A 13304-nucleotide genomic window follows, 5' to 3' on the forward strand; every position below is an offset into this window, starting at 1 on the left:
ACTTCTCAAATATTCTCATTGCACTTAAGATGAAACTAAAAATCTTGAATCTAGTCTTGAATCTAGTCTAGAAGGCTCAACATTGTCTGATTTTGGCCTACATCTCCAACTTCCTGTCGCCTATCCATCTCCCTGTGGACTCATCAGATTTCTTTAAGTGTTTCCAATGCGCCACACACTCTTCTCATTCTGAGTCATAACACATTCTGCTGTTTTTCATCTGGGAAGCTACATCTTATCTGGCAGGTCTCTGATTAAATTATAATTTATCAGAAAAGCCTTTTCTGACCATCTAAATCAAGTTCCTGTTACACCCTCTTATTCATTTGTTCATACATTCAAAAAACATTTATGAAATACCTACTTTGTTCCAAGCATTAATCTAGACCTTCAGAGACAGAACCTAGTAGGTAGATGGACATTTGTGTATATATATGTGTGTGTGTATACACACATACATACATACATATATGATATATAAAGTATATAAATAAATATATTTTGAAGTGATTGTTCAATTTTTTTATTAAAATGAATGCAGATTAATACATTTCTAGATCTTTGGGATAAATTTTTGAGTGAAATAGAGATTGAAATAGGATTAGGCCTATTTGAGGTGGGTTTTCAGTATAAATCTAGGATTTCTAGGATGGTAGATATCATTTGAAAATAATGAAGGCTGTACAAACTAATAAGGCTATCTGGAAATAAATTTTAAATTAAATTTGTTTGGCTGAAAAACTGGAAGAAGTTGTGTGTACAGGGCCAGGAATCTTAGGGTACATCTGTCTACATAAAGGTCAGACATAAAAAGCTATGTTGACCAAGATCATCTCTAAACTTCTTTCAAATTCTGATTCTGTGATCTACTGATTCATTTTCCTGTTCAATGAATTTAACTACCAAAATAGATCTAAAACTTTACTTCTTTCCTATTGCTACCACCTTGTTTCTTCTTCCCTGAACAAACCAAATGTTGTATGAATTAATCCCTTTTCCTTTTGTGTAATTACCAAAATGGACTTGACAAACTGTACTTCTGAACATCTTATTCTGATACCTTGATAACTTTCCATTGCCTGTCAAGGTATCTATAAGTCTCTGTGACACAGTCTATCCCCAGGCTATTGTGTAGCATTCCTGTTTGTTATTGCCAAACTTTACTCAAGCTGGAGTTGGATCTCGTTACCCTCTCTTCTAGAATCTCTACCTTTATAATCAGTGAAATTCCATCTTACATGTCACCTTTTCTCTTAGAACTTTTCCTAAACCCCCAAATCAGTCATATGTCTCTGCTTTGTGTTAAAATATTTTGGAAATATGTCTTATCTTCAAGTGGTCTGAGTTCAGATTTAGTGTCTGGGGGATTTGAATAAATTAGGAAATTCTACTATTTAGCCAATTCTAAAATTTCTTTTTCTATAGAGGTAAATTTTTCTTAAAAATAACTTTTAAATGTTTTTCTTCATAACTAAAGATAGAATAAGGAGTGTGTTCTAAGTAATGTATCAGGTGTTCTGTTTGTAATGCTACTTTAAAAGTTACTGTTTCGTTAAATGCAGTAATAGTTGATGTTAAAATAGTATTTGAAAACAGAGTAATTGAATCTGGTCAATTGGATCTGATGGCTTTAGGTTATCCATTTGTTTTTCATTGCGTTAGACTATCTCTTCTCTTCCAGATTTAGGTAAATATATAAGCAATAGGTCTGTATATAATTTAGTAAAATTTAAGAGGAAATCCAACATTTTAACTTAAGTCTAGACCTTTCTATGAAACTTCAGACTCATGTATCCATATACTATTTGACATTTCCTTTCGGGTACCTGTTAGATATTCAGTTAACATGCTCAAAATAAATTCTTAGCCTTTCTCCCTAAAGCTTACTTCTTTCTTAATCATCTTCCTCTTGATTAATAGCAACTTCATCTTTGTTTGCTCAATCCAAAGACCTTAGAGCTTTCCTCTACTACTGTCTTTTTCTTACACCCCATATGTCACACATCAGCAAATCCTATCAGTTCTCCTTCAAATTAAATTCAGAATATGAATGCTTCCTTTCATTTCTGCTGCTGTAATTCTGGTCCAGACCATCATAATCTCTTGTGTTGACATTGCAATAGCCTACTAATTACTTTCCCTGTTTTCACCCCTGTCTCCTTCAGTCTATTCTCAACACAGTAACTAGAGTGATTCCATGAAAACATATGTTAGAGCCTGTCACTCCTCTGCTCAAATGAAAGTCATAACAATGTCCTACAATGTTGTATACAATCCAGCCTTCAGTTTTTTTTTTTCTCAGACGTCGATTCGTACAAGCCACGCTGGCCTCCTTGTTATTTTTCAAATATACCAAGCATGGTTCCAATTTAGGGCCTTTAATAAAGGATTTTTCACTACTGGGAATGTTTTTCCCCAGTATTCACATGGTTATTCCCCCACCTTCATCACGAACTTCATGTCTTCTAATCAGTGAGTCCTTCTCCAACTACTTAATTTTAAATTCCTGGAACAATCTCTCTCCTTCTTTCCTTCCTTAACACTGATCATCATCCAAAATTCTATATATAATACTTATTTATACTTTTATTGTATATAAACCTTCTGAATATAAATTACACAAGGGTAGGATTTTTGTCTGTTTTGTTCGTTGTATTCTTAGCATCCACAATAGTACTTGGCACAAATTGGGTGCTCATTCGATATTTATAAAATGTTGAATTATATGATATGTTTAGGAATAAATTAGTTTTTTAACTATTTAATCATTTTATTTTTAAGTGTATTAACATATAGTTTTTATGAAATATGTAATTTTCATACAAGTCATTGTTATTCTAGCTCAGCCTTCTAAGCAAAAGCCCTTGCACATATATGGGAAAAGGCATGGTTGAAAAAGGTTCTCATATCACTTAGTTTATTGTTCTTTCATATTCCTAAGCATAACATGCTTATATTTTTTGTCCAATAAATAGCTATTTCCTAAAAAAACAAGACATAACCCTATGTATCTTGAATCTCTAAAGAGGCTCAGAGCCTAGCACATGGTGTGCATATAGCAAAGCAGTGGTTAATATGAAATCTAGTAAGTGGCTCTAAATAGGATTGTGTGATTGTAGGTGATATATGATACCTTCATCTGTGTATTAATATTAATGTGCTGGATGATGTTCTAGAAAGGGTTTCGTTAATTTTAAATGTATGCAAGATAAAAATAAACTACTACTCATTTAATAATTTTATTTAAAATTATTTTTAATCAACATATACTGTAATAAGATTCACTTATATCTTTCTAGATATTTAAATATAAGAATGTCTTTCTTGAAACTGAGACCATACCTAGGGAAGGACATAAGATTATATGAATGTTTAATTTTTTTTGTACCATGCTTGTATATGAAGCCAAAGTTTGTTTATATAAGTAACTTATCAGTGAATTTGAAAGCAAAATTAGGAATAAAAAATAATCGCAATTGTTTTTGTCCTCTACCTCTTTGAATCACTGGTCTCTGAGGCATTACCTTAAGGTTCTGCTCATTAAATATGGGGCTGTTAGCCTAAGGGCAGTTGTGATAAGGGATACTTTATTATACCACTAGGTCCATAATAAAGAAATATTTTTAAATCCCATTTCTCTTATTTACAAAATGTTTGGTAATTCCAATTGTTTTTTTCAATTTTCCCCTTTAATTTTTAGTTCCCAGTGTTCCCACAAATATTACTTTTTCTAATGTTCAGTCAACTAGTGCAACATTGACGTGGGTGAGGCCTGACACTATCTTTGGCTACTTCCAAAATTACAAGATTACCATTCAACTTCGGGCTCAAAAATGCAGAGAATGGGAATCTGAAGAATGTGTTGAATATCAAAAAATTCAATATCTCTATGAAGCTGACCTAACTGAAGACACAGTATATGGATTAAAAAAATTTAGATGGTATAGATTCCAAGTGGCTGCCAGCACCAATGCAGGCTATGGCGATGCTTCAAGTTGGATATCTACACAAACCCTGCCTGGCTGTAAGTATTGTCCTGTATATGTGTATATATGTTTGCATTCAAGAAAGAGCTCTTTAATGCTTTTCCATAGAAATCACTCAAACCATTAGTAATTGCTCTTACAACATAAGTTTTATATTTTAAAACTGATTGCCCTACTTGCTTATACAACTTCATTAACATTAATATTAAGTAAATAAATTACTTTTATTACTTTCTGAATATTGTCTACATAGAATTGTGATGGCTTCCATACAAAGCATATATGCTTACATATGCACACATATATATATATATACGCACACACATACACACACATACACTGATTTCTGTTTTATGTCTATGTTAATGATTTTTACTTAATTCCATTATGTTTAAAATCACTGAACATAAAAATTATTGAGTTAGTATACAAACTAACTCACATAGTAACATATTTACTTTTAATTTAATTGAATAACAATGAGAAATTCATCTTCTGTCATTATTAGGGCTTTTCTCAAACTTCCAGAGTTGCTGCAAGGTCCTGGAATCCTATATTATAACAAAGCATCACAGGCCTCTCTTGTGGTCTATTATTAGGGTAAACTGATTGCAGTCAAGAACCCTTTGCCCACATTTTTCCTTCATATCTGGAGGCTTTGCTGCTTTTAAGCCAGGCTTTACAACCTTTTCAGTGACTTCAGTCTTACGCACGCATATGCATGCGCGCCCATACACATACACACACACACACACAAATGTGCACTCATGAATAGCCCAGATGAATCTATCTTCCAGCAGATTTTCAGCTTCTTCTTTTCACTTATACAAAATTTGGAAGCAAAGAAAGACCAAGGGTCTGACTCACAGCTTAAAATGAGGAAAAAGGGAAAAATAGAGAGAAGAAACACAAAATAATCTCAAAATTATTCTGCTATACATATTTTTCAGGACTTTTGCATTAAAAAAACAGCTGTTTAAATCTTTTACATAGAAACCACTAGGTGTGGGTAGAGATACTACTCTTGCAACTTTAGTTTTATATTTTAAAACTAACTTGTTACCAGACTTGCTTAGACATTATTAACTATAATTAAGCAAATATTTTTATTATTTATGCTTAACACTAGCTACATAAAATTGTAATGGCTTCCATGTAAAATAGATTACAAATGGATTCATGTAAGCCAGAGTTTTGAGGGACGGCTGCACTATCCTTAAAATGCCATTCCTGCCCCAAGCCCTCCAGAAAAAATTTCAGATCAGCCAGATGACCTATTGCATCCATCCCAACACCATCCCACATAAACCCTCCAAGTAGGGACCTTATGTCCATCCTCCTAATTTGACCAAAACTATGACTAGTTGATTCCTTTTAAATCCAAATTGGATTTCCTTAAAAACTGTTGGTACTTATTAGTAGAGTAATACACACACGTATACATGCATGCACAGACACACAGATTTTCAGTGATAAATAGATGCTGTTGTAGTCCTTTATAGACAGTGAAATAAGCTTTGATCTAGGGGCTTTATTTTCTAGGTCACTAAGTGTGCCTCTTGTTCCTATTTCCCAGAGTACCTGACATGTTTGTAATAGTAAATGTCCAATGAATATTTGTTAATGCAATTCAATATGTGAGATAGAATCTAGACAACTCAGCCTTCAACATAATTGTCCAGCCTTTTCTTTCTGTAGCACTTTGACTCGGTTTCCGTAAGATCTGCCCTTCTAGTTTATCTCCTATCTCCCTGATAACTCTTTCTCAGCCTCCTTTGTTCATCCTCTTTTTTTTTTTTTTAACTTTAAGTTTTGGAGTGCCAAGAGTTCTATACTTGGCCCTTTTCTTTTTTCTTTTTAATTTAATTTTGTTATTAGTTTCAAGTATACAATGCATTGGTTAGAAATTTATGTAGTTTATAAAATGATCCCCCTAATTGCTCCTTCTCTCCTCTGGGTCTCCACCTAGCCATTACATTAATGCTAACTGCATTCCTTCTTCATCAACATAAAATCCTAGGAAATGTTGTCTCCTTATCCTGTCCTATGGCTTTAAAGTCTACCTATATACTGATTATTCTCAAATATATATCTCTTTCCAGCTCAGACTGCTCCCTAGAACTCAGATCAGTATATTTACTTGACCAACTGATATCACAGGGTGTGTGTGTCAAATATACCTCCCCAAATTAGCATGATCTAAACACCAAACCTTTTCATCCTCCAATCTTCCTTATCTTTGATGCACCATTACTCATCTGGTTGCAGAAAATGAAAATATAGGCAGTGTTCTTTTCCTCCTCAACTCTACCAATGGTATATTTCTACCATACCATCTCAATACAGCCCTCCATTGGCATTGCTATCTTATTAGTCCTATCCTTCATTGCTGTTACCATATTAACCTTACTGACCTCTTGAGTTTGCAGGCTGATCTTTTAAAACCTAAATCAGATGACGTCACTTTCTTTTTAAAAGTCATTCCATGAACTCCCATTGCTGTTAGAATACAATTTAAATTGCTTAACATGATTAACAAAGCCCTACCTGACCTGGCTCTTTCCCAATACTCTAACCTCATCTGTAATTGCTTTTCTACTTACCATTACCCACTGGACATGTTTTCTGTTGCCTGAACACACTCTATCCCTAGAACTTGGACCTTTGCACTCTCTGTTACTTTTGACTAGAATATTCTTCCAACTCCATATTCCTATGAGAAACTTCTTTATTATTCATGTGTCTACTAAAATGATTCCTGCGTTTCTCTGGCCACCCAATCTAAAACATCTATGCAGTATTTTTCTAGAATGTCATTTTATGTTAATGAATATCTGTAATTACCTGATCATCTTTTCTTTGTATTTGTTTTAAAAATCTGTCCTGACCATTGCTATTTTCTTATTACCTAGAATGGTGCCTAGTACTAGTAGGCACTCTATAAATATTTCTTGAATTGGTGAAACTTGATTGAAAAGCTAAAGTAGGGAAGGGAAAATGAATTGTTTTCCAATGCAAAGTGATGGTGAGGGTGATGGTGCCATAATGAAGAAAAGGAAAATATGAAAAAATCAAATCTGGGTGGGGTTTAGCAATAAGTATTTTATTTTGAACAGAAAACAGATGCTTAGAGATTAGAGCATAGGTTAAGGTAGGGATTTTCATTGCCTCAGCCAATATGAATAAATAAAATCCCAAGTGCAGATGTGATAGAAATGAGACATTGACTGAATAAACTTTGAAGTCCCAGGGGCAATTGGAAGTTACTTAAAGGAGTCAGACAGGTATCATAATGAAAGAAGCCGGCTAACGTAAGACAGTTGGGAGTGGTGGAAACCAGGACAAATTAACAGACAATGCGCTAACAGGGTAGCCACTGCTCACCACTGGCTGATTACTGTCCTATAGACAGGACACGCTATTAGGACTTCTGATGTAACAAAAAACAGTGAAGTTAGATTTTTTTTTAATGTGAAAATATTCAATTTCTTGCTTGTGATATGTTTTTTAAAACATTTATTTGTTCAAACTAAAGACATTAGTAGCCCAGATCTGGCCTATGGGAAGCTAATTTTTAACCTTTGGTTAATGTAGATCTTGTGCCTATTTTTTGTTTGCTGCCATTAAGGGTTTCTGTCCTACATCTTATGAGCATCTGACTTGAGTCGTACCTGCTTTTACCTACTCCACTGAACCAAGAAGTAGACTTTCTAAATGCAACATTTTTTCGATTAATCTAGACACTATGATAGAAAATGTTCAATTAGCATAAAATGACATAAAAATAATGAATTCAGAAACAGATAAATGAAACTGGGAAGTTGGATATTTAAAGAACCCCATGTTCTAAATCAGAAAATTTGGGAGTCTTTCTACTTGAATGTTATTGCTTCTATCCTAGTTCTTCCACCTCCTACCCTCTTTAAGGTCTATGACCTACTTACTAGAATTTGGTTATTTTTAGTTAGTTCGTTTTGCTCTTTCTGGTTTAAAGGAATAATAATAGAATACTTCAAATATTTCACAATCGATATGAGCTTTTTTTTAAAAAAAAAGTTTATTTTCCTAGTTTTACCAGGATTTCTCTCTTTGCCATTGATGATTGGTTGGTTTGTTAGTCCTTGGTGCAATGGAGAGAGTAATCTTTGGCTTCCCTTTACCCCAGCCTCCAGGTCTTTACTTGATGACTAATCCACAGAAGGCCTTTCTCATGAAGTACCAGTTTGTCTTTCATCTGGTATTTTTCTCCTCTCTGGACCGAGTGTTTCATTGCCACAATTTAAATTTACCATCATAGAATACTTAGGATGAAGAAATTTATCTTTGCTTAAGTACATTTTCTATACTACTCATATTCCTTTCTTATTTTCTTTATCCTTGAGAGCTGATTTTCTACTCTGTTGTTTATCAATAAAATTGAAAGATTTTCTTGTTTTATTTTCAGAGGAGACATGAAAAATTGCCTTTCTTCCACTGTAATTAAGAGAGAAAAGTGAAGGGATTTATATATCTCAGAAATTGTAATAATAGACATATTATCTTGGCATTTTCAAACTTACTAGCTTTTCAACTGAGTATTACTTTATTTGTGTAAGTCATATGAATGAGATGGTTGCTCTGTTAGTTTTAGGAATTAAGGGGACATTTTTCTAATGATATATTTTAATTTAATAATTGTACAGTGAGAAAGCTTTATTTATTATATTAAGCCAAGAAGAAATCATCTAAGATTGCATATGATATGAAAGACAAAAAAAATACTACATAAGTTATTGAAAGATCATACATATATGTACACATATATATAGTGAACTAATATATGGTATAAAAATAAAAGAAATTAGAACAGTCAAGCAACAAAAATCTTGAAGAGCAGTAATTCTTTTAAAATTAAAAGTAATGCTGAGATATTGATTTGCACACCAAAGATAGGAAGTATAGACATTTTGCAAATATAAAAAATAATTTCGTTGAAGAAAATTAGTAGGTTTTGTACTATCATTGATTCAAAAAAGTGTTGTTTCGTAATATTATATAAGAAGATAAAATGATGAAAGTGAACAATTTATCAGAATTATAGAAAAGATAAAACAATATAAATTAGTATAAAATTACTATTTTAGATGTGTGCATTTTGTCCTAATGGCATCAAGTGTCTAAGTACTTAATAAATAGAACTTCTTATCAAAACCTAAAGCTTATTGATAAGGAGCTAGCAACTGATAGCTAGTTTGAAATCAAATTATTTAAACTTTGAATAACTCAAATAAAAGACTACCCCATTTGAATAATAAATATTATAAAATATTCTAAAGCGGCTTGTAGAATGAGAAAATATGTTGTATTTACTCTCTCTGAGCTCATATAGAGGAACGTCCAATCAAAGACTCAAGGAGCGAAGTTAGAATACAAGCGAAAAATTAAATTGAGTTACTTTCTGAACTGAATCTAAAACTGTACACTAGAGTGAATGGAGAAACAATATTCAGCCAACTCAAGCTAACATTTCTTTCTCCCACATACTCTGATCTAGATATTTAAGGCCAAATTGTTTTTTTTCTTAAGTCATCTGCATAATAGCCATAACTCTCTACTTAATGCTGAATGTGTATAGATACAAACACAAAAATTACAAATGGCAGAAATATTTAACTTGAAACATTAAAATCTTGCAGATTATTTTACCAATGTCTTATACTCAAAAGCAATTTGAGTTGTATGTGTGGGAGGAATGTAGACTGGAAGCTGTTAAGTAGCTCTGTGCTATACAATATGTATTTATAATGCTGAGGAAATGTACGACTTTAGAAGAGTGTGGCTGTGAAAGTAGTATGGAATGAAATGGGACTCTCATAATGTGCATCTCCTATGGACCACCAAGACTGGAGACAGCAAGAAAGGAAAATTCCTGGAGTAACACTTAGGTTGTGAAAACCACAGGATACCATACTCATGAGGAATTTTAACTACCCAAACATCTGTTAGGTTAAAAAAAAATTTCAGCAAAACATGCCTCATCAAAGAAGCTTCCAAGGAATGCAACTTTATGATCTAAGAAGAAGAAAAACCAGAGGGCAAAGTATGTCTTATCGTTTTTTAAAATAAGAAATTGTTAATGAGTTACTATGTATTCAATTATTTTCCTTAATTTATTCCGAATGGTGTAATGCATCTATAATGGGATGAAAACTATCATAACAGAGGTAATTTTTCCATGAAGGAAAAATTATATAATGGTAAGAAGGGGTAAATAAATAGGAAAATATAGAACAAGTCATAAAGAAGCCCATATGGTGGCAGTGTATTTTTAGAATAGGCTCTATCCTGTTGGTACTGGAGGAAATGAATATAATTTTTTTCTAGAAATGATGGTTGTACTTCTATGAAATTAGTTAAATGCTGTTGAAAGCCTTCTAAAGTAGTTTCCTGAGACTCCCAAATGTGTAATTCAAGACAACATCTCTCTCTTCTAGACCTGTACATTGAAGTTACTGGTATGACTACTTAGGTTTTTGCAGACATCTCAGACCCCGTATTACCTTTGCCTCTTCCCCACAAACTTTTTTCTACCTGTGTGTTCCCCGTTTCAGTGTATTGTACCATTATTCATCTAGTTGTTCAAGCCAGCAATCTAGGAATCGTTTTAATTCTTTCTAGCTATCCTCACCCTCCCAGTCCATATCTGAGTCCTATTGAACTCACCTTCTAAATATTTCTCAAACTTAGTTATCTCGTTAAGGGTCTCCAAATCTAGATCTTTAAAATTAATCTATTATATTATTACAAAAGGTATCTAAATGGTCTTTCTGTTCCCATTGTCTCTGCTCTCCACCTGAACTCAGCTTTTGAATACACCTATCTGACTATGTTATTCTTCTGTTTAAAATCTTGTTTTCTATTTTCCTGTTATGTAAAAATCATACATTTTAGTATGCCACATAAGGTCCTTTATGATTTTGCTTATATCCCCCAGACATGACTTAGTCTTTCTCCTTTGTGCTCCAGAATCTTACTTTTATTTTATTTTTTCTATACTTTATGTCCTCTTTTGTAGAGAAGCTGCATTTTTTTTAATGTTTCACACCAAACATCTCTTTTGCAAAGCCTTCTATAAATTCCTCTTTCTACTCTTACCTCCCAAAACTTGTTTCTAAAGTACTGATCATTTACTATCATAATTGTTTATCTCTCTTTTGTGGAACTCTGAGCTCCTTAAAAGCCGAGATGACCAGGTGATCAGGTCTTATGTATGTTTCTACCCTCCACACCTGGTCAATATTTGGACTTGAGGAAGGCATTTGACTTCAACATGAAAGTATTTTAATGTCAAAATTCTCCTTATTGCAAATGGTTCATATTATTTTTCTTCAATCTTTTTTTGTTTATAACTTGTCTTTCAAATACTTGCATGGTTATTGCCAAAATTAAAATTTTCATGGTCAATTACTGCCCATGTTTGACATGTTCAGCTTCTTTTATTTCACAAAATGAGTCGATTTTATATTGCTAATATATTTTTATTTTCCCTTTTTATTAATTAACATAAATAGTATGAATTATTGCATATAAGAAAGAAGTATGCATGTAGTAAATAGAGGAGGATTTCAAGCAACGAAGGAAAATAATAAATGCCTATTTCAGATAGGTTGAAGTATTGACAGTATCGAAATGATTACTTGAGATAATAAACTTTTAATGAATTTCTATAGCATGGTAGAATCATAATAGGTTGATAGTCCAGGAAGGAAACAAAGGATAACAATATCTAAATTTGGGCTGCTATGTATGATTACAAAGAACAGATATCTGAGTAAAATAATAATTTATAGGATATAATAATAAGCATATAAAATTAAAGTATTTAATAAAGCATTCAAATATATATTTAATTCATAGAGCTTTTGCTAGGTTACTAATATTTTTAAATTCCATTACACAAGCACATAGAATGTGTTTTTCAGTAAAATCACTAAAAATCAAAAGATATTATAAAGATTATCACTATATTATATTTTAAATCGATATTATAGTAAGTCTGTTTATCTTAAGAAAAAAAGGAGAAAAAACCTTTTCCCCAATGATAGCTACCTGAATTTTATCTTTAAAAATTCAAATGAATTATCTTTCTCATCTCAAACTTCAAATCTCAGGTTGAATTGAATTATTTTGACTCTTCTGAGAATCCTAATTCTCTTGATTAAGAAAGCAGTGTGAAATAGGATTAATTTTTTGTGATTTTTGGTCATCAACTCCAGTTCAGGTCTGCCTCAGTATCAGGCCCTGGGTCAACAAAAATTCTGTTCCATTTTCTACTGCATTTACTAAGGAAGTGGGAAGAATTCAGATTTGACTGGAAAACTCCAGATTCTGCAGACCATATTGTTGCTATGCCTGGTTGTTTAGGACACTTTCTGGTTGAGCCCAGTAACTAATCTGAGAGCCCTTGACTGGATAGTTAAGAAGAATAACAATAAGTACTCTTCTCAAGTGTATTCTATGTGCTAATACTATTCTAAGAACTTTACACACATTGATTCATTCATGAACCTCATTCATTTGTAGGCTAGAGCCGGTGCTCTTAGGTCTTGGCTAGGACATGAGCAAAGCCTTGTGGTGGCACAAAGTACTAAGAGGTAGAGGGATGCTAAGTAGGATTGCAAAGAGAAGATATACAGGTGAAATCATGATTTAAAGGACATAATAGTAGGCATATAAAATTAAACTATTTCATAAAGCATTCAACTTTATATTTAATGGCAAAAAATCTTTTGTAAGGTTGTTACAAAACAACTATAAGTAAAAATATTTTGAAATCTCATTTTTTAAAAGCAAATAGGATATCTTTTTCAGCAAAAGCACTAAAAACCAAATAGTTAAAGGAAATTTTAAGTCATGTCACTATGTGATATTATTAGCTTTGACCATTGGGACTAAGAAAGACCTGGAGATATTATACAAGCTTCTAGTAAGTAATCCAACTTTCTCCATTCTCAAACAAATTGGATGAGACTTTCCCTAACACACATATCCTCAAACTACACTTTTGGCTTTAATAACGCCTTTGACAGTTATTTTGCCCTGATTATACCTGCATACAGTGAATGGACTACAAAGTAGCAACGTTTAACCTGGCCCTAACATTTAACATTCCATGTGGTGTTGGCCTCATCTGAATTATTCCAAGTTCTTGTTATACAGAGCTTCAACGTTTAACATTCCATGTGGTGTTGGCCTCATCTGAATTGTACAAAGTAGCAACGTTTAACCTGGCCCTAACATTCCATGTGGTGTTGGCCTCATCTGAATTATTCCAAGTTC

General features: G+C 32.8%; 1 protein-coding gene across 1 annotated transcript in view; it reads left to right on the forward strand.

The window, feature by feature from the left end:
• PTPRQ (protein tyrosine phosphatase, receptor type Q) overlaps window positions 1–13304 on the forward strand; it is a 214476-nt gene that overhangs the window by 130260 nt on the left and 70912 nt on the right. The window contains 1 exon segment of the mRNA XM_025040984.1: window positions 3701–4024. Within this exon segment, the coding sequence (XP_024896752.1) occupies window positions 3701–4024 (324 nt within the window).

Source organism: Pteropus alecto, unplaced genomic scaffold, assembly GCF_000325575.1.
Source record: "Pteropus alecto unplaced genomic scaffold, ASM32557v1 scaffold76, whole genome shotgun sequence".
NCBI lineage: Eukaryota > Metazoa > Chordata > Mammalia > Chiroptera > Pteropodidae > Pteropus > Pteropus alecto.